At 40.4% G+C, this 27,934-nt stretch overlaps 3 protein-coding genes across 6 annotated transcripts; 1 reads left to right on the top strand and 2 right to left on the bottom strand.

The window, feature by feature from the left end:
• Positions 1-820: 820 nt before the first annotated feature.
• On the bottom strand, positions 821-6,943 carry tada3l (transcriptional adaptor 3 (NGG1 homolog, yeast)-like). The gene is made up of 8 exons (XM_011475351.3): positions 6,734-6,943; positions 6,412-6,659; positions 6,170-6,275; positions 4,586-4,721; positions 4,401-4,504; positions 4,211-4,317; positions 1,381-1,572; positions 821-1,280 (listed from the first exon to the last, which is right to left on the bottom strand). The coding sequence occupies exons 1-8, from the start codon at positions 6,941-6,943 to the stop codon at positions 1,088-1,090; spliced, it is 1,296 nt and encodes a 431-aa protein (XP_011473653.1). The 3' UTR covers positions 821-1,087.
• Positions 6,944-7,698: 755 nt separating this feature from the next.
• Positions 7,699-10,261, top strand: LOC101159909 (actin-related protein 2/3 complex subunit 4). Its single transcript, XM_004069071.5, has 6 exons — positions 7,699-7,927; positions 8,464-8,582; positions 8,863-8,974; positions 9,062-9,157; positions 9,504-9,674; positions 9,760-10,261. The coding sequence occupies exons 1-6, from the start codon at positions 7,925-7,927 to the stop codon at positions 9,763-9,765; spliced, it is 507 nt and encodes a 168-aa protein (XP_004069119.1). The 5' UTR covers positions 7,699-7,924; the 3' UTR covers positions 9,766-10,261.
• A 1,454-nt stretch (positions 10,262-11,715) lies between these two features.
• LOC101159498 (6-phosphofructo-2-kinase/fructose-2,6-bisphosphatase 4) lies at positions 11,716-26,255 on the bottom strand. 4 transcript variants are annotated; one of them, XM_023955142.2, is made up of 14 exons: positions 26,046-26,255; positions 18,879-18,995; positions 18,672-18,768; positions 18,526-18,592; positions 18,381-18,455; positions 18,253-18,309; positions 18,045-18,166; positions 17,402-17,609; positions 17,168-17,314; positions 16,980-17,084; positions 16,187-16,316; positions 15,532-15,594; positions 15,387-15,451; positions 11,716-14,023 (listed from the first exon to the last, which is right to left on the bottom strand). In XM_023955142.2, the coding sequence occupies exons 1-14, from the start codon at positions 26,089-26,091 to the stop codon at positions 13,964-13,966; spliced, it is 1,359 nt and encodes a 452-aa protein (XP_023810910.1). In that variant the 5' UTR covers positions 26,092-26,255; the 3' UTR covers positions 11,716-13,963. The 4 variants fall into 4 exon arrangements, with proteins under 4 accessions (XP_023810910.1, XP_004069117.1, XP_023810909.1 ...); XM_004069069.5 differs by having other exon boundaries at positions 11,716-12,497; XM_023955141.2 differs by lacking the exon at positions 26,046-26,255 and adding an exon at positions 20,398-20,925.
• Between the last annotated feature and the right edge of the window lie 1,679 nt (positions 26,256-27,934).

Below are 27,934 nucleotides of genomic sequence, written 5' to 3'. Positions count from 1 at the left end.
AACTATAATTTTGAAAAAGTTTATGTATTTGCACAACTAAATGTAAACACGTCTTTTTTGGGATTTAATTGAACATTTTTTGAACTGCCCATTTGCACCGTTTTGGTTGTACAAAGGCATCATTTTTGGTGCACTATCATCTTAGTGCACTCAACGGTAAATATCTGAATATATGTACGCAACATTTAAAAAAAATACTTTTAAGCTTTTCAGCAACCACTGCTGTGTTTTGTACTTGTAATATCCTTGTGAATACCATTCAAAGGCTCCAAATGTCTTTTGTTGACACCATAAGGAGTTATTTCAGTGGTATGCAGTGATTGGGAGCTATTCCGGTTTAGAAATGTCCTCTACAGATGACAAATTTGCATTGCTGACAGTCAGGTGGATAAACTAGTCCTTGTTTCCTCAGGCAGAAGAGACTCTATGCAAGGCTCTCCCGTTTATTTTATCTATATTTTTGTTTTTGTCAGGTCAGTTTTTGTGCCAATACAATTTTCCGGCCCTTAACTCTTGTGCTATCCTAGGCACTGGGAGTTGGGTCATCTAGACCCACTAGACAGTGCTCTGAACCATTTGTCTTCAATGATTTGTGATCTTCACTGGTGTCCGTGGATTACATGAAATCTTTCCACCTTTATCATGGTAGGAAGAACATGTCAGTGTAAGGGTGGGGTCATCTAAGATAGCACAAGTGTTACAAACATTGAAAAATTGCCCTAAAACTCAAATATTTTATGAACTTGTATGAACCTGTTTTCCCACCTGCAACTGTCAGAAAATACAATAAAAACCCTCCAAATCAAGAAAGTCAAAGAAGTGAACTCCAATGGATGTTTATTGTCGTGATGAAATTACAATGATTATAAAAAGAAAAAAAAGGAAAACATACACATTTACATATTGAACAAAATCCAATAAGTATAAAAAACACTTTCTACACAAATGGGTTTCATCCGCATGCAGTTAAAACAGTTACAAGATCTCTACCTGGACTGTAGAATGAGTGTTGTGTGAATGTGTGAAGACGTATTCTTCTTTTCTTTCTGGATTTAAAAAAAAAAAAAGTCACATTAATGTGCATCGTCTAGCTGTCTAATAGCTTCAGGATGCTTTCTCTCTCCTTTAGTGCTTTCCAGGCCTGATCTTTCTCCTTCTTTGTTGGAGTGCGTTTCTTCTGCCTGGCGGCCATGATCCTCCGAAATCCCTCCATCACCTCATTGTCTGCCACCCTCACTCTCTGCCTCAACTCCTGTTTGCGCATTTCCTCCTTTGCCAGCCTGAGAGACGACAGGACACATTGCAAAAGGTCGTGATTTGAGCTCACAGAGGACTTTTGCTTCACAGAGACACACAGCGGCAAACATCTGCAGTTCTCACCGGAGCAGCTCCTGCTTCCTGGCTCTGTTGTGGGCACTTAAGGCTTTCAGCTCCGCTTGTCTCTTTTGCAGCTCTGCCAGGATTTCATCCTCAGAGTCTCCTCCTTGTCCAGGTCGCTCGTCCAGATCCAGCAGTCCCTGGGCTATGAGCTCTTCTTTGATCCGTGCCTCCAAGGAGCGGGTGTGAGGAACACTGGAGGGGAGAAAAGGGAATATTGTAAAGCAGACCTACAAGAAGATTTAAAAAAAATACATCCTCAGGCAGATGTCTCAAGTGATGGGGGTGACCTCTGTTAGAAACAGAGACCATGAAGCAGTGGGTGCCCTTCATGTCCAACAGTCATCTCCATGTGCTTATTTTTAGGAAAAATCCCTTTTTAAGAATAAAATAATCCTAAATCTGTTTGAGATGGCTCCTATTGCTGGATGAAATCATCAGTTTGTAATTTGAAAGCATTATTCTCAGATGTGTGGTTTGTTCCCAGTCGACTGCTGAGACAGAAGCTTTGCTCAAACAGTTGAGAAAACATTGCAGGAACAGAAAAACCTTCTTTCCAGAGATGAAGATTCCCAGACCATTCGATCAAGAGGCTGCGTAATGGCCATAAATGAAAGTGAAAGCCACATGAAAGCCAATTAATAAAACGGATTCATTTCTTTTTCTTTTAAGCTAAAATCTACTTTTACTCTAAAATTGAGTTCCATGTCATTTAAGGTCCCACAGTCTAATTAAAGTCCCATTAGCTATCACACGTTTTGGTGTGTGAAATTTGCTCTCCACATTTGACTCATCACCCGAGTGAGCCGTGAGCCGCAGACACAGCCCAGCTCCGGAACCATTTGGTGGCTCTACTCCGCAATCAAACCCCTTAATGCAGAGTGCCAAGCAGCGAGGCATTAGGTCCCATTTTTAAGAGTATTTGGTATGACTCAGCCGTGGATTTGAACTCGTGACCCTCCAGTCTCAGGGCGGATTACACTCTACCACAGGGGTGGGCAATTATCTTTAGTCGCGGGCCACGTTGGGTTCTAAAATTCGATAGAAGGGCCAGACGAGGAGCAGATGTGTGGAGTGAGAATGATATAACATGGAATGTAGATGAAAACATTTGGATTGAAAATTATATTTTAAAACAGAATATTCTAGAGTTTTTAGTTTAAAACTTTTGTTCCCATTTCAGATCTCTTTACCGTTACCGTTACCAGTACAGAGTTCCTTCGTTTATTGCAGGAGTTGCGTTCCAAAAATAACCGATCTGTGAAAACCACAGAGTCTGATTACAGATGTTTATGGCAGTAAAAACTCCTCACTGCCCACTTTCTACACTTTTCTCAGACAGACATGAACATTTTCACACTTTTTCTCGTTTAAATTCTTAAACCTTCATAGAAATTAGGTCCAGGATCTCAGAATGAAAACAAAGAACTGATCGATCAAAGATTTCTGATCTGAAGAGCTCCGCGTTTCTGTACAGGAGACACGGAGGAGATTGATAGACAAGGTCTCCAGCCAATCAGGACACAGAACAAACATGGAGGCGGGCCGGATCCAGCCTGAGGGTCGTAGTTTGCCCACCCCTGGTCTACCACAACGCTACTAAGCTGGTGAGACTTCATGATATAGTGTACAGCATGTGCTGTGCACCTCTCTGGAGACATATTTGTAAAATATGCCACATAATTAATGTGGATCGATCATTTCTGAGCAGCGGAGCCCTTGCCATGGCAACAGAAAATCCCAATGATACTCCAAAAGCTTTCAACAATAATTATTAATCTGTATTAATATCAGTGCAGCATTGAGAATAATCAGTAAAGTTAATAAAAACAAGAACAAAAACAATGCATGCATCAATTTGTTATTAAGAATTATATTTCTTTCTTTTAGCAGAAACCCATTGACTGACTGACAGAACACAAAGATCCTGTTTTCTGCTCAGGCTATTTACAAATCTTTAACCATAAAACTTCTGCTGCAGTCTTGACATTGATGCTGTTCAAATGAAAGAAAAACAAGGTCAACATGCATCCTGACAAGAACAACCATGAATTAATTAACAAACTGATCAAATATTCAATAGATTAGTCAAATCAAAGGCCCAAAGAATCAGGATCTATTGGATCTGTGGCAGAGTGAAGTGAGATGGCAAAAACTGCCTATGATGACCGCCATCATCAGGCTTCTGCAGAGCTGTATCAGGTGTGCTTTAACCATGGGCACATGGAAAACATGCAGGGCAGCGTTCCTTGAGGACCAGGGCTAAAGGCATGTACCTATACAACGCTTTCCTCCTTCTGTAACCCTTGTGCTATCCTAGGCACTTTAACGTTGGGAGTTGGGTCATCTAGACCCACTAGACAGTGCACTGACCCCTTTTTCTTCAATGATTTGTGATCTTTACTGGTGTCCATGGATTACATGAAATCTTACCACCTTTATCATGGTAGGGAGAACACGTCAATGTAAGGGTGGGGTCATCTAAAATAGCACAAGGGTTAAGGACTCAAGTGCTTTACAACTAACACCTCCTTTCATTCAATGTGGGGGTTTTAGTAACACGTACATGAGAATTGGATCTGCAATCAGACCTCATTTCCTCTGCACTCAGGTCGGCCCCCCAACAAATTAGTTTAAAAAATAAATAAAAAGTACCTCACCACTTCAAAAACGATTCATGAGGTATGGAACTCAACCGCAGCTTCTCATGCGCTTAAATATAACTTACTGCAAAACCCTTGTGATGTTTTTCTTGCAGTGCTAATTTTAAATCTTCAAATGTTTCTAAATGTAGCGTTGCTGGTGCACTGTTAACTTGTGAAAGACGCCGCACCTGAAAGCCTTTCCTTGACTTCGAGGAGACGTCCCAGCACCATCAGTGACATCCTTTCCAGAAATGTCAGGAATAGGAGAATCCTCCATGGGGGATATAATGTTCTCCTAGGAGAAGAAAACAAATACATTCTTTACTTTACTTTACAACCTAAATGTTGGGAGCAGAAAAATGCAGGAAATAATCTGACCTCTACGAGAGCCTGGAGGAGACGCTGAGTGAGAGGACCAAAGGGACAGCCATCTTCTTGTGATTCGTGCTGAGATTCCGACTTTTTCAGCAGAGAATCTACATCTGCAGTGATTCAGCATGAAGACATGCCTTTCATTGGGAATCAACCATTACAGCAAACATCAATTTTGAACTTTTCCTCACCTTTTGCATCCAGCTCTGACAGTGGACCTCCCATGATGCCTTTCTTCTTGTCATTGGCTCGTGCGCCTTCCCTCTGTTCCTCCAACAGATCCTCTTGAGCCCACCTCTGGGAGTAGTGTTTCCCCAGCGCTGGAATCTAAGGTTAATATCAACGCCAAGAAAGCTCTGTTTGATTCTTGCTCCACATTGTGTGCAGGCAATCGTCTAACAAGTCACATTACTATTCAGTCATTTCACCCCTTGATGCAAATATGCATCAAACCACTTCTGCTCCAAAATTGATAATATTTTTATTTATTTATATAGCACCTTTTAATTTAAAAAAAGATATGTTTTTTAGCTGGTTTTCAAAGTCTGCAGATCTGAGGCTGAGAGGAAGGGAGTTCCAAGAGGGATGGAGCCACCGCTGCAAAGGCTTTGTCACCTTTAGTTTTTAACCGGGTTCTCTTAACAACCAGCAGACCCTGGTCACATGATCTCAGGGACCAGCTGGGAGTGTACGGCTGCACAAGGTCTTTTACATAGTCTGGTTTTTTAAATGATAAAAAAAAATATCTTAATTTAGCATCTACATGAAAGCAAAAACATAAGTGAATTATTTTTTCATCACTGGAAAAATATTCAGGCGTCGTGAGGTTAAATGGTGACATCAAACGTTACCTTTAGGGTTGTTTAACGTGAATTAAAAAATTATTCAGAACCAAGGAGGGATGAGAACTGATTAGCAATTATTCAGTGATTTAAAAAAATTTTATATTTAACATCACAAGAAAGTATTTGCATAATATGTATTTACTTGTTGTTATATAGACGCATCATTAAAGCTCGTTTTAGAACCGTTTTCCTGTGATATATACCGGTACATTTCTTACATGTAGTCTAATAATAATAAAAGGAGTAGCTAGTAAGGCAATTACCTTATTTAAAAAGGTGGAGAGAAAAAAGTTCCCAACATTAAGTTATGCACAGGAATAAATTACTTCAATGAATAAAAATAGGCTCATAACAAGACAAACTAATGGGTCAAGCTTTGCTTATATTTCTCTTGCTCTTATTAGAGCAAAAATGTTTTTATGTCTGACTAGATAAAAAACCCTACAATTTTTAAGACCATTAAATATTTCCAAGTTCATTTAGCTACAATGTTGTTTTGGTTAACTTGTACTGAAGTGATGAAAAAAGGGTTTTTGTGTAAATTGGTCTTAAGTTCAGTAAAGTGAATACTTTGTAAATGTTGAGTAGAAGTTTGATGAATTTGCATCTAAAAAAGTCACTCTGATCCTCTTTTGATCCATTTTCACAGCGTTCCCAGTGGTCTTTAAATGTACACAGACCCACAACTAATTATCTTTTTTATTTGGTGACGTTTTAAGTTTTCGATCTGGTTTTCAGGTCATACTGACAGAATTCGGACATGGCTTGTTTGCCAAGAACCAAATGAAGTCCTACCTAACTCTGTTAGGAAACAGAAGTATTTAGGGAAGAACATAGAACTTTAAGGGTTTCTTTTGAGGGAGAGGTGTGTATCGCTTTGAATCTAGAAGCCCCACTGCCTTAAGTGAACTAAAAGTTTTAAAATCATACTTTGAAATACTCAGCCTCGTCCTCTAAGGGCTTAAGAAGCTCTTCAAGCAGTCGTATTTCTTCATTGGTAATATCTGCACAATACGGTTCAACTGAAGCCCAGAATCTGGAAAAAAAAAAGTAAAAAGTAAACAGATTAAACATAAAAAGGGTTTTAATCCACCAAAACAAATAAACTAAACAGTGAAGCAAGGTTGAAGCCGAAAAAGATAAGTATGGTGTGAAAAGCGCCTCGTGCTGACCTGTTGGGAGCATCATTTTTGGGGGTGCACGGGATATCTTGTGGTTCATCTGTAAATTCATACTCTTGAACTTTCGGCTGCAGGTTTTTGGATTTGGGCCTTCCGGGACCAGGTCCTTGTCCATGTGCTCCTTTCCCATCCAGTTTTTGTTTCTTGGGCTTGTGGCGGGATGTGGCTGCAGGATCAGGGTCTTTTCCCATTTTAAGGAAGCGCTTGTCTCCCTTTTTGTCTTGCCAATCTGTGAGGATCTGGAAGGATGAAAGCGATGCGGTAAATCAAATGTTGCGTCCATCTGCTGCTGAATGGATGAGCGTCCACCTACCTGTCTCTGCTCCTCCAGGGCTCGCAGGCGGCGGCTGGCTGAAGACAGGAGCGTCTCCAGCTCCAGCTGCAGAGTATCAAGCTCCCCGCTGCCGATGCCATCGTCCTCTGAGCGGCCCAGCACGGCGGTGTAACGGGGACACAACCTGACATGATCCACGGGCTTGAAGTCGTAGTATTTCAGCGGGGAACAGTCCTTCAGCTCGCTCATGATGTTGATTGTTGGCAGGGAGCCGTTAGTCTGATGTAACTGACGCAAAATGATGAACAGCGGGGTAATTTACAGACCATCTGAAACGAACACACAGTTCATCCTGATCACGTTTGGCCATAATTAATTCATTAAAAACACAACACATAGATACGTACGCATCACACACGACACACTCGAGCGGGGCTGAACCAGCGGCCGGCCAGAATTGCCCCCAAATTACATTTTTAATTACACAGCGAACTGCTTAGAAATGGCTTATATAAACACAAACGTTTTTTTAACGCCACACACTTCAAGAACAGACGCGTAATTAATTTTTAAAGATCAACGATATTTACCGTCAGTGAAGGTGCCCATGATGGATTATACCATCGTGCAAGTGGGGGTGTTTTTTGTAGGCTTTTTTTTTAATATATCACCTTGAAGTGAACACAGTTGCTGTCTCAGCATTTGTATAGAATAATACATATAAAGAAAAGACATAATGCCAAAAAATATGGAAAATGGGTAAATGCATTTTACGAAATCTAGAAAACGCCCAAAGCTGCATCTGTGATGGTACTGTCGGAAGAAACCATTAGGTCAATCTGAATTTGTCAAGTAATAGCCACTATGTTTTCAACTTAAATGCTATTATATGAAACGAGTACAATTATGACTATAAAAATTTAATATTGAGGCAAAAAATTAAATAATGTGTAGATATTACAAGCCTAAATTGTCACTGAAGAAAAACGTCTCCCCCGTTGTACAGTGAAATTGAAGTCCGATTGGGTTTGCTCGGTTTCTTATAACGTGTTTTCTGGATGGGTGGAGCCACAAAGCAAAACTGCTAGATGAGTTGCGCACCGAGAAACTGTCGACCTCATCAAACGAAGACAAGAAAACAAACGCACCCTAGCGTTACTCTACTATGCAGGATTTACGGAAGAGCCGTCCCAGGCGTGGCAGAGGAACTTCCGTCTTTTACTGCTCAAAATGGTAAGTCTGATGCATAATATTTTCGCTTATATTTTACAATTTAGCTTTTTATTCCAAGCAACTATGGATATTATTAATGTGAGAAAAGCTAGCTAGCTTCTAGATCTTTATCCGGTGTTAGTGGTTCGATCTAGTTATCGGAGGGCAGGCATCCTTCATGTAGGTATGCAGAAACTAGACTAGAGTGACAGAAGACGTGAGCTGCCTTTTCCTGTTAGCCTCTTTTTCATTTAGGCTCTTTTTTGTCTGTTATGTCACCCGGCAATCTTTAAAAGATACAAAAAAAAGAAGAGATGATCACATTTTTTACTAAAATGTTGCTCTAGAAATCTCCCCAAATCCCATCCTCTGTTACAATAAACTAGAGAAAAGAAACATGCTAATGGCTTAATTCATTACTAATCACAATATTTGGTTGAAATGATAAAAAATGGCATGGAAATGTAATGTTCTAATTGGTGCTTATATCAGCCTTGATCCCTTAGTGTTTCAGTAAAGCAGGATTCCTTCACATACTGATCTTCTGCTCATTCCAGACAGCGACTCTGCGCCCCTACCTGAATGCTGTGAGGGCCACCCTGCAGGCCGCCCTCTGTTTGGAGAATTTCTCCTCTCAGGTGGTGGAGCGCCACAACAAGCCTGAGGTGGAGGTCAGGTATGTGTCACATCAGCAACTGCAAGCCTTTCTTTTTTTATATTGTTGTTGTTGCTTGCTGCTGTTGCATCTTTTCCGATTGTGGTTCGTCAGCTGCTTTCACACAAGTTCGGACCTGTGCGGACTTGTACTGGAAAATATTTGTGGGAAGGGGAAAAAAAGACATGGACGCACCAAATGTAGCTAGCTGCAGCTTGCCTGCAGATGTCCTCCTAACAAAGTGAGACAGAGCAGCTGGAGATTTGAAAGCTGAAGGGATCTGATGGCCATGTGTTTACAGGAGCAGCAAGGAGTTGCTGCTTCAACCGGTGGTGATCAGTCGTAACGACAAGGAGAAGGTGTTCATCGAAGGGTCCATCAACTCTGTCAGAGTCAGCATTGCTGTGAAGCAGGTCCTTAAAAAAATCTCTACAATATAATACGTTTTTTTCCAGGATTTGCAGGAACAGTATTTGAAAACACTTGTGTTGTGATCACAGGCTGATGAGATCGAGAAGATCCTTTGCCACAAGTTCATGCGCTTCATGATGATGAGAGCGGAGAACTTCTTCATTCTGAGAAGGAAGCCAGTGGAGGTGGGGGATAAATCAGTTCAGTTGTGCTTAAAACAGACAACAGAGTCATTGTTGAGGAAATGAGGAACGGATTATTGCTTTGAAAAAGACAAAACCGTTTTAAATGGTCATCTGGGCTCCGTTTTTTAAGTTGAAGATACTGAGAAGGTTTCCTGGATAAAGGGTCGCCAACCTAAAAAAAAACTGAGTCCAGATTATCCTGGATGAAGGAGTCCTCACAGCCATCCTTTCGAATGACATTTAATGCTTAAATATTCTAGAAGATTTGTTCTTAAATGCATTTTTCTGAACAAAATGCTCTTCTATTGTAAAATCTTTTACAAATTATCTTTAAATGTTTTCACAGGGATATGATATTAGTTTCTTGATTACCAACTTCCACACGGAGCAGATGTACAAACACAAGCTGGTGGACTTTGTCATCCACTTCATGGAGGAGATTGACAAGGAGATCAGCGAGATGAAGCTGTCCGTTAATGCCAGGGCCCGAATTGTTGCAGAAGAATTCCTCAAGAACGTAAGAAATCTGTTTGTTTTTCGGCATATTCCTTACAAAATAATGCATTCATCGCACTATTAATGGCGGCTTGTCTTCTCCACAGTTCTGATGACGGCAGCGTTCTTGGTGTCGTACCAGCCTGGGATCAATCAAAGGGCCAATCTGCACACAAATAGAAACCCAAAAGATGAGACATAGATGTAATCTGGCACCCTTTGCAGCAATCTCAGCTAGTTCCCTGTACCCCTGAATATCAATTCCTGTATATAAGGAAATATTTAGCAGTATCGTTTTCAGCCACTCTGATCAAATCCCCAAACAAAGGCGGGTCCTTAAAGTATTAGTCAAGTTGATAACCACGAGTACAGGGGCACTGAGGGCTTGATGCTGCGAAGGTCAGCCTCCAGGGTTTTCTATTTTGTGTCAATCTGTCACTGTCGTTTCAAATTTGTCCCAAAACTCTCTGACTAGGGTGTGCATTTTGAAAAGGAACTATGTTTCATGACATCAAATGGAGAAAGAGATGTCAGCAAAACATCACAAATATGACAATGTAAGAAAATTGTGGAAGAGAATAAAAGTCAGTTGTTTTATACTTAGAAAAACGCCATTTATGGTCATTTGTTTGCACTGCTGCTGCTGCTGCATAAAAACATTTAGTCACTGAGGAAGTTTTCAAAGTAATTCTTAGCTCACCCCTGATGTCACGCAGAGTTGGTGTGAGAAAAAGGAAGTGTTGCAGACGTACTTTCACATTTACTAACTCGATGAACTTCAGAAGTTTCTGATAAAATTTCCAAAACACAACCACCTCATTAACTTCCATTTTGTCCACAGACTGGATAAAAAAGGAAAAAAACACAAAACTAGCAAGTTCTCAAGACAAATTCAAGAAAAATATATTATTGATATTAACTTCTGCTTATTTATTTGAAGGTGGTCATGCACAACTTCTGCTAAAACAAATACAGTCTTCATGCTTTAAAAGCTGGTTATCTAACTTTTATATTTGGAAGGAAATGCAGCACAGCTGAGTGTTTTTCCATTTTAGATCACAGTCCAAAAATAGTCTCTCTTTTTTTTTTGTCCTTCATCAGATCACCTTGTAGCTTACATACTTTCTTGACGATATTCCTCCTTGGAGACCTTAAGAAAATGTTATTAGAAGGTATGGTCACAAAATCAATAATTAAATGTTGGTTGTTCCCAAACGTAGCAAAAACTGATTATAAAAAATGAAGAAAAGCAGGAAATTAAAGTGAGAGGAAACACAATCATACTTCCGTTTGCCCATAGATCAAGAATCTATAAAGGAAAGCAGGTTTCCTTAAAAACGGAACAAAGAAAATATTTTGATTTGCCAAGTAGAAGCCCATCTATTATGAATTGCAGGTTTGATTTTTGTTTGTGGGGGTTGCTGGGGCCTATCCCGCTACATTCGGAGCAAAGGTGGGGTTTGCCCTGGAAAGGTCACCAACCACACGCTCCTACGTGACCATTTTTGGATAAAGGTGTTCTCCCTGGAGAAACTCCATGCATGAGGAGAACGTGCAAACAGTAAGGGCCCAGCTGGGATTTGAACCAGCACCTTCTGGCTGTGAAGCACCAATACTGACCTCCACACTACCAAGCTGTATGAGTTAAAATTCAAAAAATGCAAAGTAAGGTTTAGACTTTAACTTATTCTTTAGTCAGAAGAATGGGATTGATGTCACCAAATGTGGTGTTGAAATTACAAATGACTGAAGTTTTCCATCCCAACTAGACTGAGAATTAGGGTGGAAATTTATAGAAATATATTTACTTTATCTAAAAAAAACACATCAACCTCACTGATGAAAAATGTCATTTTTGGCTAGTTACTAAAGAAAAAAAAGCCAAAGTGAGACAGTGTTACTTTAAAAAAAATTTTAAATTCAATAAATCCTTTTCTTCATTATTACCTCTTTTAACACAAAAGCTTTGATCCCACTGGGACCTGTGGACCCAGAAGGCAGATCCCTCTGAAAATGCTTAATATCTGGCTTTGTTGCAGAAAAATCAATCGAGGACCAAAAGGACCAGTTTAGAAAATAGTATCTTTATTATAGCAGAGCTGTAACACACATTTTCACATCAAAATCCACATCAACAAAACTCTGAGGCGATGTTTTTCTGTTTCCAACAATCTGACGTGCTGCTTGGTAAAGAGGTCCTTCATGGGTGGACTGTTGGTTATAAATAGAACAGGATTTTTCTGCATAACGGAAACCGTTTAATGAGCAGGAGAAAAGTCACTGTTAATAATGCTCAGATCCATTCATTCACACTTGCAGCTTTGTTTAAATTCAAACCTCCTAATTGCACGTGATCACAGAGGCCACTTTCACATCAAAGGTTTGTACTATAAAGTCAACCATGCAGCAGAAGTATCACAACTGTTTCATTGAACCGCAGGTGAACACCTAAAAAACAGGACGGTAACCTTCAGCGTTTATGCTAATGCTGCACAATGTTAACGCACAACACCCACAGTGAAAACAGTACCAGGCAGGAGTTTGCTGTGAGCCGTCAGAGCTCTCACTGTGCAAAATATTTGGGAGGCAGATTTGCTGAGTATCGACAATCTGCTTGGGCAGAGGTCACACAATGGGATGGACATGAGGAGGAAGAGGAGGCACATCACCCACATGGTCACCGGGGCGACCGGGGGCCGCGGAGGCCTGGAATGGTGAGGCGTCCGGCGGCGTCTGTCCTACAGGAGGCAGGAGAGGAGAGGCAGCAGCGGGCCTCCTGCAGGCGTCAGAGGTGAGGAGGGACGGTCTGGAGGGCGTCTGCAGCTGAGCGGTGGACATTTACATTCTGGAAGGAAAGCGCAGCTGTGTCAGAGCTCTGCGGCGTGCATCCAGAGACAGGATGTTGAGTCCTGTTACTTTGCTGCTCAGACCATGAAAATGAAATGGAAAAGAATTACATTTTTTTTAAATGCACCTCAGAGAGAGGACTTGTAGGTCCTGTTTATTGGAGCGTCTCGACATGTTCGGCTCCGTTTGACATGAGCGCACTGACAGGAACGCAGAGGCCTTGGAGCGCAGAAATAAGTCCTTAAATGAGCAAAACGTGTCCTATCTTTATTGTAGTGCATCAGATTCCTCTGACATGTACTGACTACAGTTAGTTAATGCTGAGTTTCAAGGTTAGCGGAAGCATAAATATTATATTGCCTTGTGCTCTGAGGAGGCTGGAAGTGCCTCAGACACACAAGGCATTTTGTTCAGACTGATGAATGGCAGCACTTATTCAACACTGAATGAACAGGGAGTAACAGAGTCTGCAGCCTCACGTGATCCTGGGATCGTTCAGATGCAACGTTATATCGGTGGGTCTGACATTTTCTAGAGGATTGAAGCATCTTTGATGCCAAACTTCATGAAAAAATACACAAAACCAAAAAACATTGGCAAGGATTTGTGGAATGCTTTAGTTTATTTTAGAGACAGTCAACAGAAAGATCATCTGAAATGAAATTGATATGAAAGTAATGGCTTCACATTGTTTCACAACATAAACGGGGGGTTTTACACTTCCCAAGAAGCTAAACAAAATGTGTTCATGTGCAAAAACAGAAAACATGAGTGTTTGCTTCAATGATTGATACTTTTCTCCCCCCCACCAAAAATGTTTAGAAATGTTTTTATCCTCCATCTGTTAAAAAAAACATTCTAAAGGGCTTCTGACAGTCAGGATCCACAAAGATCTGCCTGTAAGAAGACGGTTGAAGACATTGAAGCGGAGCTTCCATTTTTGCAGCACTGAGCTGTCCAGAGACGTGCCTGTCTGTAAATTTGGCTGCTTTGCAGCTCACGCAAATTATCTCAAAGCTTTTTTTTAAAACTGTGCGGATTTATCAGATCAATTTATTCAAAATAATAATAACTTAACAAAGCGCTTCCTGACTCTCCAAAATAAAAGCAGAAAGTAAAATGAACTGAACATTATTTATTCAAAAATGATCAAAGTGTGATAAACGCTTTCATGGAAAAAGTGCTGGAGCTTCATCGCTTCACAGTGTGAGCTTTTTTTTCTTTCAATCACTCTGCAAAAAGAGGAGAATGTGCACAAAAAGATCCATGACAGGATTCATTTTTGGAAAAATTACTAACTGGATTCCAGTTAAGTACCATCACCAACATGTCTTCAAATAGAGCTTTCAAGAAAAAAAGAAGACAATCGACATCCACGTGTTTGGAAGTTCTGAAGTGAATCATTGTGCGTATGAATATTAAATGTCGGGGGGGGGGGTCGGGTGCTGAGGAGGGCCAGCTGCCTCACTGGTGAGCTGGTACAGTAATCAAAGCCTCCTCTGACATCCGAGTCACATCTACGTTCTGTTCGGTGGAAAAACACAAAGAGGAGCAATCAACCACAAGAAACATGAGAGCAAAGAAAATCCAATGGTCCCTCATTTATCGTGGGGTTATGTTTCTAAAAATGACCCATGATCCATCAAATCTGTGCAGTGGGAATACAGATGTTTTAGACTGTAAAACCCCTCCCTCACTGCACACTTTAAACACTTTTTAACCCTCGTGCTATCCTAGGCACTTTAACATTGGGAGTTGGGTCATCTAGACCCACTAGACAGTGCGCTGAACCTTTTTTTTCAATGATTTGTGAACCTCACTGGTGTCCATGGATTACATGAAATCTTTCCACCTTTATCCACCTTTGTCATGGTAGGAAGAACACGTCAATGCAAGGGTGGGGTCATCTAAGATAGCACAAGGGTTACGACAGACATGAACATTTTTACACTCAATTCTCAAAGTTCAAACCTTCGCTGAAAAATAATATATTCTATAATATAGAATGAAGACAAAATCTAATCACAATTGAAGGTTTATGTAAATTTGTCAAACTGAACACATTCTGTACAGCAGCTACAGCACAGCAATTGATTGACAGGTTCAACAGCCAATCAGAACGCAAAACAAAATGGATGTTCAAAAAAAAAAAAAAAAGAATTACACTGAAACAAAAATCAGCAAGATGGAGAAAAGTGAACCCCCATACAGTGTTTCTTTGCTGTATCGCGGTTCACCTTTCCAAATTTTTCTTTTCTCAGAGCACTTTTGCATGCTTTTATTTTTACATGGTGCATTGTGTTCGTCATCCTGATTGGTTCATGGCCAAACGTGTCCTGTACAAATACACGCAACTCTTCAAATCTAAAAAAGAGATCTTTGTTTTCATTCTCTAATACTGGATTTATTTTTCAGTGAAGGTTTGAACTTTGAGAGTTTAAACAGAGTAAAGTGGGAAAATGTTCATGACTGTCTGAACAAAGTGTATAAAGTGCACGGTGAGGAGTTTTCCCGCCTTACAACATCTGTAATCCAACGTTGCAGATTTCACCTACTGTGGGTTATATTTGATAAATAAGGGGACACTGCACATGAAAAATGTTGAGCCTCTAACTGAAAAACAACAAAAAATTAGTGAAATTCCATAAAGAAAACAAAAATGGATTCCTTCATTTACATTTGACTGTTCTGTTCTGTGAACTGCAGTCAGAAACTAAAAGCTGACATTCCCCTTTAATGCAGAAAAATCTACATCAAAACAGGTCTAAAGACGTGCTGTTGAGAATGCTGGGAAATAAGAAACCTTCCCTTTCTCCATGGGAGTCAGCACCTGAAACCTTAGGTACCTGCCAGTCACCTGTCATCTGCGTGTGTGTTTCCAACCCACCTCAGGTTTTTCTCTGTGCGTGTTGACAGCGTCCACGTTCAGGCTGATGGACTCCACTTTACAACCTGTAAAGGTGTTTGCATCGTTAGCGTCCCGTTTGCAAACAGACACGCGATCATTTCAGACCACGGGGGTAAAGTCTCACCGTAGGCCACAGGCGTCAGCTTCAGCACGGTGTGCAGCGGGCACTTCAGGTACGGCAGCTCCTCTGAAAACACAAAGCCCCGGCCGTCAAAACCCTGTGCTCGGCTTTCTACACAACACATTTATTTTTGTATTTTTAAGACAGAAAAATCATATGGAGGCATTTTTATCCCTGGTGTTCCAGCTCCAGATCCAAGATCTTAATTATTCTTTAGAGCAGTTCCACCCAAAAAATTAATGTTGTTATCTTTTCTTTCATGTAAGATTCATTAAGAAACATCGCTTCTGGAACACAACAAATCATATTCATGAACACTGGAAGAAATAAAGATATTTTCTCTTGAAATAAATTCATTTTCTTTAGATTTTACTAAACTTGAAAGTTAAAAAAACAAAGATATTAGGAGTATTCGCCTTGAATGAAAACTATTTTCTAACTTACTAGCCAGTAGTCTTAACTAATTAAACAAACTGCTTTTAAATTTTGTGATTTTTAATGAGTTTGTAATATTTTCAATAACTTAAATTGCTCTTATAAATACTGATTTGACAAATCATCAGGAGGCTCTTAACCCACTTCATCTGTCTGTACAAGGTTCCTATGAACACATAAAAGGAAACTTTGTCCTTATTCATGTGTGATGAAGTCCACCTACCAGCTGATTTGTCCAAAAAGTAAGCTAACAGACAGCGCATGACGGCCTGGTGACAGATGACCAGCACGTTCTCCTGCCTTTCCAGCTCCATGATGACCGGCTCCAACCGCTGCACCAGATCCTCATAGGACTGAGGATGAAAGGCCATTTTGGGAGAATATAGATATTGGAGAAACTCTCAAAAAACTGCATAAACCTCCAGATGCCAAACATCTGCTCTGTCTGAAGAGGCAAATGTGTGAGGAAACAATCGGAATCTACATACAGTGGTGGACAAAATTGTTGGTGCCCCTCAGTTAAAGAAAGAAAGTCCACGATGCTCACTGAAATGACTTGAAACGTTCAACAGTAATAATAAATTAAAATGTATTGAAAATGAAATTATCAAAATCAGCCATTACTTTTGAGTTGTTGATTAACAGAATTATTAAAAAAAACAAACTAATGAAACAGGGCTGGACAAAAATGATGGTACCTCCACAAAAGACTGAGAACTAGTTTCCCAGGGGGTCATGATGAACTCAGGTATGTCCTTTCATTGACATTACAGCTGTATTCAAACCCATAATCAGTCAGTCTTGCTTAGGTACCATCATTTTTGTCCAGCCCTATTTCATTAGTTTGTGGGTTATCTACTAGAGCAGACTGACAAAACAGATCATCATCCCAACTGACCTGTAATTCCCAATTTACAACCCTGACTCACTGTCCACAATTACATGTTTACAGACACCCTTCAGGATTTGTGGCAAACACACAGAAATAAATATCACAGATCGTTTACGCAGCTGACCTCTCCTTTCGGGTAGCGATAGCGATACTTGTCTTGATCCCTCAGGGCGAACTCCAGAGGGTGACTCTCCTGGATCTCCTCATACATCATCTCCTCGCAAACACCCTAAAATGTCACCAAACAAACAGGTTAAAACCCCACAAACACACAGGGGTGCCACACACAGCTGCAGGGAGGGTCATACTTACAGCATCAATCTCATTGAGTGCTTTCCACTGTTCATAAGGAACAGCAAGAGCCTCTGCTGTCTGGATGGTCCTCTTCATCTGACTCGTCCACACCTTCAGGTCCACAATGCTCTGAGTCTGGATGAACTGAGCCAACTTCTTTGCAAACTGCAGACAAGAGAAAGACCTTTGTCTGTTCCTGTCAGCTGCTAAAAGCAGAAGAAAAGGCCGTTTGTGCGTTTGATTTCAATTCACCTGTTTTCCCCGTGTAGTGAGACCAGAATCTCCACCGATCCGACCCTTAACGTTGAGCTCGCTCTCTCCATGGCGGCACAGGTAGATGGAGCGCGGCGTGATGTGGATGTTCATGAGGTAGTACACGATCCGGCTCTGGATGTGGTCCAGCACTCTATTGACCAAATACCGCTGACCCACGTCTATGATTTTAATGTAGGAAAGATCCCTGAAAGAAAATGGAGACATTAAAGACCAACCATGAAAATTGTATTTTTTAACGTGATCTTGTGGTATTTTTCTGATGATGAAGGACACATGTTAAGAAAATTAAGCTAAAAATTGCATTTCTGAGTATTTCTTTATTCAAATTGTTGTGAATTAGGAGCAGATGAAGAAGTTCAGTTCAAAAAAGAGCTTATTTGTAACACAGAAAATTGGCCACAGGCTCCCTGCTCCGCTCCATTCTAAGGCATCCGCTCGCAGACAAATAAATCATGTACGTCTTCGTTTTCCTCCTCTCAGCTGGCATCTGGCTAAGAACTGTACGGCTGGATAGCTCCAATATTGCTCACCACATTTGTTGCAACTCACTAATGTTAGGTGGGAAGTTGCGAGGGGCTGTAAGCTACCAGGAGAGCTGCTTTTTTTTTTTAAATCTCACCTGTCCAGAACTTCATCCAGCGTCTCATAGGAGTTTTCATAACACTTGATCCTCTGCATAAAATCCTCCACGGCCTCATCTGTGTTACAGTTTGTGTAGTCGGGGCTGCACAGCTTCACTTGCTAAACAAAATGAGCAGAGATAAGTGAGGAAAGACAAACCACAGTTTAATTTCTCCTGAGAGCAAAATGATCAAACCAAGACCCACCACAATGTTTTCTTGAATGACATCTGGGTCTTCACACACAGATTCCACAAAAAACACCTATGCAGAACACAACAGGGTCAGTAAAGCCATGGTAAAAAAAAAACATCCACCCTGAGTCAACAAGTTACCTTAAAGCCATTCTGTTCAGCAAACTGAATGATTGTTTCTCTTCTCTCCCTGGTGGTGTTTGTTGCATCAAAAACCTGTTGAGCGTAGAAAAGTGAACCAGCGTGCAACCATAACGTCTGCAGCTTACAAGGCACCTCAACTCACTGCAACTTGGCCTCCGTCCTCTGCGAGGTACTGCCGCACGTCGTTCAGCGCCGCTGACGCACACTGCCTGCAGCGAAACCAGAAGACAACCGTCACATGGCTGATAAGTAAGCGGAACTGACAGGTCACCAAAAGGCCACACATACTGTCTGATCTTTAAACCCTCCTCGTTGTCCGGACGAAAAAACTCAAAAGATTTGTAGATCTTCATAAAGTCACGTCTGTACTGCCCCACGTTGAACTCTGCAGGACAAAAAAAACATATTTAGCGTGATGTGACACCATTCTCCTTTACTACTGTTTGTACATGGAAGTCACAGTTTACTCATCTGCTAGTGTATAAAATAACTGACCTCTGGTGGGAACGCCGATCCAGTTCAGGTAGCGAGTCAGCTTTTTGGAGATGTATGTCTTTCCTCTGGCAGGAAGGCCCACAGTTACAATCAGGGTGGGACAGTTGGTCATGCATACTGGAAAACAGGGGAGACAAATATCACACATGGAAGAATTCAGCTCATATCTGCCATATTAACTATCAGTTAACTGTATCATATAACGATTAATCGACTAAATCGATTTATATTCCTACGTTCCATCTAGATCAATCTGTCTGAGGCAAGTTGTTCATCCAATCTGCCTATACCATTATAAAATCCTTTACAAATGAAATAAATTACTGATATCGATATTGGAAAATACCATCTGGATTGAGGTACGGTAAGTTTATTTTACTATAAAGTAAAAACGACTAAGAGCATCACAGCAGACAACACATGTGATGGCAGCAAAAAATGATCAGTCCATCATTTCAGTCCAATGTGTGGAAACACTTTCCATTTTGCAAAGACATGTGACCACACAGTGATGTAGAATGTTCTATTATTTTGATGTGGAAAAACAACATTGGGCTAAACTTTATGAAACTAAAATGTGAATGGATTTGCCATGTATTCTTGTTTTTGTTTGTAAACATATTTAATTTACACTTGATTATCTTGCAAGAAATACAGGGAGCCTGGAAAACTTCAGCTGTGCTGTTATGTATCCAGGTATTTATCTCTGAGTCACACTGGTTGACATTTTGTCTAAAAATGACCTGAATTGATTTCAGGTCAGTGAATTGGATCGTTCAGAATAAATAAATAAACATCTACTATGAATCGTCGACCACAAATTATGATATGAACAGAGCCCTACTCATTAGGCTTTCCTTAACACTGTTCTGCATTAAGGGGCTCTAAGAGAGGGTTTCTTGTCCGATCAAAGGGGTAAAGGCCACAGGGACTTAAAGCTATTATGAAACGTTTCCTTTTTTCTTCCTAAGGAGGACGAAGAAAGCAAATCATTGCTGGAAAAACTAGTAGGTCAGAGACCAAAACGTTCAGTTCACGCTACTGCTCACTTAACCTAAACCACCCTAAAACCCGTTTACCTAACAATGTTGTGCTTTCATTTTGTTATATGCAACCAAGTATTAGATATTCACTCATTTCGCTTTGAAACGTGATATATTCTAAAAAAATGTATTTAAAGTTTTCTCAAAGCAATAATAAAGTGCGTGGCAGCAATATCGGTGCTTCCCGCCTTAACACAAACTGACAGCCACGCTGTTGCGACTTGTTCTCCCAGCGGGAGAGCAGACGCTCATCCGCCGTTAACCGTCCGTACCCCTTTCTTACGTAACAGCCAGAACCAGACGGCTGCAGCCGAACCGCCGCGATTCAAACCGGCATGGCTGCTACTACTAGCATAACAACATTCCGTGTAACTACGCATTTATAATTCCAGCTACACAAGACAAAGGCTAACACAAGTTAACAGATATTCTCAAAATTGCTGAAAAGCAAAGACTATAGCTCCATAAATACGAACCCTTTCTTTGAGAAATGTGTTTTTCGGGAAGCCCGTTTTTATACGGCATCCATATTTTCTTCAGGGGGTTCTGGGTGAGTTCGCGATGAGTAGAGGCGTTTTTGTCCTCCATTCCGTCCTGCGCTGTGCTGGAGGCGGCCGCTACACAGTCACCGACACGGGGATGTTTCCCGTGATGCTGCTCTGAAGGTGACCGGTGCTTCATCCTCGCGGCTCCGCGAACGTGCACAGAGACCAGTCGGTAGCGCTCGCGCGCTCTCGTCTTTTTTTAGGTCACGTGTTTTCAGTTTATCCGCCCTTTTTGGGACAGGCCCATCAACATTTTTATGTCAGGAATATGTGCCTGATAGTTTATCTCTGTCTTTATCTTAATGGTCGTCGAAGTGGAGCCGATTTCCTTCTTTTTTTTTTTCAAATGTGAGAAAGCCCTAATCCTGAAAATTGCAGTGCAGATAGGCCTATAACTCATAAGTTTCTGACGTTTTTATTTCCCTATGACAAACCACAGACGTTTTTTTAAACGTCTTTAGATAACTTGTCCCTTCTGAGTTGCCGTAGACATAAAAAATGATACGTAATCCAATTTAAGGAGCAATCCGCGTTCACTTTTTACTCTTTTTTGTAAGATAATTTTTGCTTCTACTTTAAATTAACTGACTATGTCATCTGTAAATTCTTTTTTTTTCAAATATGTTCCTTTTGTTTGATTTTATAATTTAAACCAACATTTCCCATGATGCCTAAAATGAGAATTATTTATGAAATATTTTGTTCCTAAATGTTTTTTCCACTAAAGTATTTTTTAAATAAAATGCAAGCAATATTACAACGTGGAAGTGTTTAGCCAGACCGTAGAAATCTGAAGGGGAGGTCAACCACACAAGAACAGGCATTGAAATAAAATAAATGGTGGCAGGAGAATGTTAAGCCGTAGCTAAGGAAGACATAGCACCCAGAAGTTGAGTCATGCATTCTATATTAGTCTTGTTCTTCTTACAAGCATAAATATGGCCATTTGGAAGCAACAGGACACCATAATCCAAATATTGACTGACATCTCTTTATGAAGCTGCCTAAGAGAACAGGTGGGCCAAGGGTTCAAAGTATAAAGCCTCTTAATTACCCTAAGAGGGTAATTTGGTTTGCAGCCAGCAGTAATAAATAGACAACGTAAGAAATAAGATATATTTAATAAAGCAGTTTATGACCAGTATTGATCTTATGTGCAATTCTCCCAATATCTATTTATGAGGACAAAATGTGAGTTAAAAATTCTGTTGAGATTTTTTTTTTGAATCACCAGAAAACCAATAGATAACAACAAAACTGAGTCATAACTGGTATGATGAAAGATGGTTAAACAATAATCCAAACTACTTTAGTGAATAGAATTGTGTAACTTTAGAGACTACTCCTAGAAGGCTGTTATCTAGTCACTTGATAAAAAGTGATATAAAAAATCATGTGGAGCTCTGATATTTACTTTCCGCTGGATCAGCATGTATTTAGCAGCATCTTGGCCCATTAGAACATGTACTGTTAAAGCAAAACCTCCACACCTTTAATAGTGAAATATGTTTCACCCATTTGGCAAGACAACAAGAATATAGATGCCAAAAAGCAGAATGCTGCTAAACTGGTCCCTTGTGACAAGTTTATTAGAGGAACATTATCAGAGCTCTTCATCACGGCGGCCCTTTTAAGGCAAGAAAAATGAAACACTCCTCTTTAACCAGCTGTTGCAGCATCTTACAGTCAAATGTGGGGTTTGGAAATCTGTTTTTTGAATAATTTCTGAGTAGTTTGGTCACATGGATGCTGCTGGTGAAGGAAGGGAAAGATGAAGCATGGTAGTGGGACCATCATATTGTGGAACTTGTTTGGATTCTGTCATTATCTTAACAAGAGCTAATATTGAAGAATAAAAGCAAGGAATGTGCTTTCAGTCTGGCTCCAGCTGAGTAAAACTGTGACTCTGTACTTGCACTTCACCCTGTGAAGTTAACTACATCACTGAAATAACAATTTTTTGTAAGTAAGAGGATTTTTCTAAACCCTTTGGTGAAATCCACAAAAACATTTTACCACGTAATTTTTTATAAGATATAGATATCAATTATGACACGTTGGGTGATTTGGTAAGTTTTTCCTCACAACAATGTTGGTTTAAGATGCAAAATTATTTACGGGTGTTCAGTAAAAAAAGCACCTCATTTTCCCTCACTCCCAAATGTGATCTTTACATTTTTAAAGTTATGTAACTGTATTATAAAGAATGGATTATCAACAACTTTTGCATTCTTTCAGTACAGCAGTTGGTCTTATAAATGATGAATAACAACAGATGAGTTTTTCAAAATTCGAAAATTAGTTGAACTTAGAATCATGACATTTTGAAATGAGCAGGACCAGCCCTTCTACTGCCTTTAGTGGAAGGATAATGCACTATAGGGCAGAAAAGCGATATACATTAGATCATGCTTATGAGATAGGGGTCTCAGAAATGCGTGTATCAAATATGATACGGTCAGTTATATAGGGTCACGTTGTCCAGAGCATTTCAGAACAAAAATCAAGATCCTAAAGTTGACCAAATCTTTCTGAGGATATAGTTTAAAGTTTATAAACCCCACAATTTCTGTGTCCAGCTTTCTAAAGAAGACTACATTTCTCAATCCAAATCCTGATCTCCCTGGTTGACACCCACAATTCAGCTAGGTTTGCAGGAACCTCATGGCGATTCACAGTGATTTGAAGCACGTGTTTTGCGAGCAACAGAATGAGTAAATCATTCAGGGCAATGGGAAACTAGAACCAGGACTGGGGAGAAATTTGCATAGATCCCTTAAAAAGGTGCCACCCAGGTGATTTTGAATCGAATTGGCCAAATTAATATTTGCCAAAACTGTTATTGTAAACCTAAATGCAGTGTAAATCCATGATGAATTGTGTAACCCATCAGCTGTTTGCAGTATAAAAGAGTAAATTACATAGCTTAAAATGCTTAAAATAATAATACTGCTTAGAACAGCTGCATTTTAAATTTCAGTAATTAGTCAGCTCTTAGACATAATTCCCTAATAAATACGGTCTACACATTTATAAGCTGGTGTGCAAAAGATGAAGCATATCAAATATTTGAAGCCAAGAGATTTTAGCAGGCGATGAAGTGTCAAAAATATGACAATGCAGAGAAATCAGCATCTGAATACTTCTGAAGTAAAATAAAGCTTTGATTTCAGAAGAATTCCCGAACATTGTAGATGAGCCATCACATTTATCAGTCCTGAAAGCCACACGGGCCACAAAAGAAGGTGTTAGTAGCAGGAAACCCAGGGCTGCAAGGGAATCCTAAGATTCTCCATGCAGAAGTCCTGCAACATCTTAGATGACCCCACCCTTACATTGACATGTTCTTCCTACCATGACAAAGGTGGATAAAGGTGGAAAGATTTCATGTTATCTATGGACACCAGTGAAGATCACAAATCATTGAAGAAAAAAAGGTTCAGCGCACTGTCTGGTGGGTCTAGATGACCCAACTCCAAATGTTAAAGTGCCTAGGATAGCACAAGGGTTACATGTTTATTTTTCCACTGAATAAGACTAAAGAGGATTTTCACTGTCTGTCCACATGGTGGCAGCATTTACTCTTTCTAACAGTGTTGGTGTCCGAAACCCTGAACATTACATCTAAAAAAATATTCACTGTTCCCTCAAATTAACACGTGGCCACAATTTAGTACTTTTTGTGCACTAATTAGTATTTTGCTGGAACTAATTAGCATTTAGAGGGCACAAATTAGTAGCAGGAATTAATGATATTAAAATACACATTTTTTGGGCACAAAATACAAATTTGTGGTCACAAAATGCTGGGTTGTGGCCAAAAATGCTAATAAATTGTCAATTTAAGGCCATGAAATACTTATTTGTGTGCAAAAGTACTAAATTGTGACCACAGAATACTAAATACTAATATTTGTATGCACAAAAATGCTTACTTGTACACATAAAATACTCATGTGTGCCCACGGAGAACTTTTTTTACCCACAAAATGCTAATAAATTGGTAATTTGTGGGCCACAAAATACTAATCTCTGTGCAAAAGTACTAAATTGTGGCCACAGAATATTAAATTGTGCACAAAATGAAAAAAATGATGCCACAAAATGCTGATTTGTGGCCACAAAATACTTCTCCCTCAAATATTATTTGAGGGAAGCATATATTATTATTTTGTGAGTTAACTAGATAGATGACAGATAAAATAACTGTGAGTCCTCCCGGAGCAATTCACTTCAAACATTTCTCAAACAGAAACAGAAAAAACATGACAGTAACAAAAACCACAGTAAGCCATAAAAAGGTGATTAAATGACAGGTGCCTTCCTACTGTCAGCTGGAGCCACTCTGGTTTAAAAGTTTTATGGCTGACTTGTGATTTGCCATTCATACTTAAAATAAGGGTATCATAATCCAACTCACAAACTATACACTAATGATTGTGTAAATGCATTATGGAAAATAATTTTGGGGTTTGTTTGTTTAGGTCCTGGGATTGCACACTACTTTGAGTAACCTCTCTTCTATACAATCAGGTGCAACAACAGTAACACAGCCAGTAAAAACTGAAAGTATCAGCTTTACAAGGGCAGTATATGCATTACAAGCCTGTGCAACAAGTTACATCTCATCTCATAAAAATCAGCAAATGTTTTTAAAACATCTGCTGATTATTATGTTAGGGTCTGTTCACCTGTTTATCTTCTACTGTTGATCCAATTAAACTCAGAGTCAATCCTGAAGGAGACATGGGGTCCCTGACCTAAATCAAGCTGTTCTAATTAAGCAGCTCCTGCCCTCAAATTCCCTCACTGGTGTTTTAATGTGTGTCATGTTCATCAGGTCCAACAGGAAGCAAGAAACAAATGTGAGGAGTCTATTTCTAGATTTTCTGTTGATGCACAGCATAAGAGATGTTTACATTTTGACGGGAACATTCATGTCCAGCTCTTGAGACAGGAATGTGTGGAGGCTGATGCCTGGGTGAGGTTGCATGGAAGGTCTCACATACTTTACACCAGAGGAAGAACAGGAAGCAGAGCTCAGCTCCTCCTCCCTGCCTGCAGCTGCCAGGCTCTGATTGCAGCTAGCAGCCTTTAGCCCGGACAAGTCACTTCCCAATATAGAACCATAACATCACGTCTCGCAGTAAACCAGGATTTGCCATTTGTAGCAGAAAACTGGGGCCCGGAGTTTGGGCCCAGCTGCTGCACTGGTGGGTCCAGTGGGCTCCAAACGCGCAGCAGCGCATACAGCGTGTCCAATGACGCGCGCGTGGATGATGATCACAACAATAATAACAGTCTTATAACCCGCCTCCCTGAAGAGGAATAGCTGTATTTTTTTATGTTTGCTGTGGAAATAAATATAATTTCGCAGTCCCCTGCCTCTTCGCGCGCAGCCAAAAGACGCAGCTCTGTCCAAACACAGAAGACTGCTGCTATGTAGGGGAAAGGTGACAGCTCCTGTTTACGTCTTCGAGAAGCTGCACACGACCTGCCTCCTTCCAATCCTAGTACCTCCGCAACAAACAGCGTGCAGCCTCCACGCGCACAGATCTGTCAGAAACCCCGCCGCTTACCCGCCTTGCCCTGGTTCTGTTTGCTTCGGTTGGAGCAGCCTCTCATCGTGGGCGTCCGTCGGATGGAGCCTGGCGGTGTGCGTACGTGATTCCAGCAGCAGCCGGCCGAGCACCACAGAGATGCTCAACACACCCCCTGCGTGCGTGCGTGCGTGTGTGTTAAGAGAGAGAGAGAGAGAGAGAGACGTGGGCTTAGACAGAGGTGAATGTGAAGAGGCAGCAGGGTACCTGTCTTCTGCCCCTTTCCACCCACTATTGACAGTAGCCTGAAGCTGTGACAGGATGATCCCTAATTAAAGACCCACTCCAGTGAAAATTGTGTTTTTGGTGTTTTTTACATGTTCTTGTGGCCTTTGATGGAGTAACTCAAAATTGTATTTTTGAGTATTTCTTCATTCAAATCGTGGTGAATCAGGAGGGGACGAAAAATTGTCATTGGAAAAAGCTTGTAGTTGTTAAAAAAAGGCCTCAAACACCCTGCTCCTCTCCATTCAGATGCATCACTTGCAGAAATAAAGATTTGTGTATAATAATATTATAATAATGATAAACTTTATTTACAAATTGCTGTACAATTAACATAAAACAGAATCAGGATTAAAAACAGTATACAGTACGTAAAAATAAAACCCAGCACAAAACAGTGATAGCGGTTAAAATCAATAAAATCATACGTTTAAATTTAAGAACAAGTAAAATCATTAAAAGCACGCCTATAATGGTGGGTTTTTAAAAGAGATTTAAAACTGGAAGGTATTCAGCGAGCCTGATCTCTTCAGGGAGACTGTTCCAGAGTGTTGGGGCTCTTATAGCAAAGGCCCTGTCTCCCCTGGTCTTCAATCTGGATTGTGGGATTGTTAAAAGGCTTTTTGCCAAAGATTTAAGATTGCAATCAGCTATATAAGGTACAAGGAGATCAGCTATATATTTAGGGGCCAGACCACAGAGTGCTTTCGGGGTCACACCAAAAAACATATGAAGCATGTTTTTGGATGGTGGGAGGAAGCCGGAGTCCCCAGAGACAACCCACGTATGCACGGGGAGAACATGCAAACTCCACACAGAAAGGTCCCCCATGATGCTCTGGTTCAGGTCCCCCAGCCAGGACTTGAACCAGGGGCCTTCTTGCTGTGAGGCAAGAGCGCTAACCACAAGCAATCATTAAAATCTTAAAATCTATTCTAAAACGGACTGGGAGCCAGTGCAGAGACGCTAAAACTGGAGTGATATGATCTCTCATTCTGGTTTTGGTTAGGAGTCTGGCGGCAGCATTTTGGACTAAGTGGAGTTGATACACACTCTGCTGTGAAAGGCATGTGTAGAGTGCGTTACAATAGTCCAAATGGGAAAAAATAAAAGCGTGAATCACCATCTCAAGACATTTTTTTGATAGTTGAGGGGTTATCCTTTATAATCTATGTACAGTATTTGCCAGAAACAAGATTTGAGCACTGATTTAACATGTGTCTCCAAATTCAAATCCGTATCAAATATCACCCCCAGATTTCTGCAGCTTGTAGAAAAATGTTTAAACAGAGAATCCAATTTTTTTTGTGTCTTCGTTTACCTCGTCCGAGCTGGCATCTGGCTCAAATCTGTACCGTTGGATAGCTCTGACATGTCTTCCCATTCTTTTTGCACCGGTAATGTTAGGTTGGGGGTGTGGGGAGCTGTAAGCTAGTGGGAGAGGCTGTAAGTAAAGAGATGATGGTCCTGTGCACAACTCAGAGATGAATCTCTAATGAACTACTCACGCTCTGCAGAAACAATGTCCTAGAAAACGACACAGGGGATTTTTTGCGGGGCTAAAAACAACAAAATCATAGTTAAAAGACCACTGGGAACGCTTTACAACAGATCAAAAGGTGATCAGAGAGGGTCTTTGAACT

Source organism: Oryzias latipes, chromosome 5 (assembly GCF_053564925.1).
Source record: "Oryzias latipes strain Hd-rR chromosome 5, Olatipes_Hd-rR_3.1".
In the NCBI taxonomy this organism is placed as follows: Eukaryota; Metazoa; Chordata; class Actinopteri; order Beloniformes; family Adrianichthyidae; genus Oryzias; species Oryzias latipes.
The sequence above is the reverse complement of the archived record's forward strand: the minus strand, read 5'-3'. Positions and strand labels throughout refer to the sequence as shown.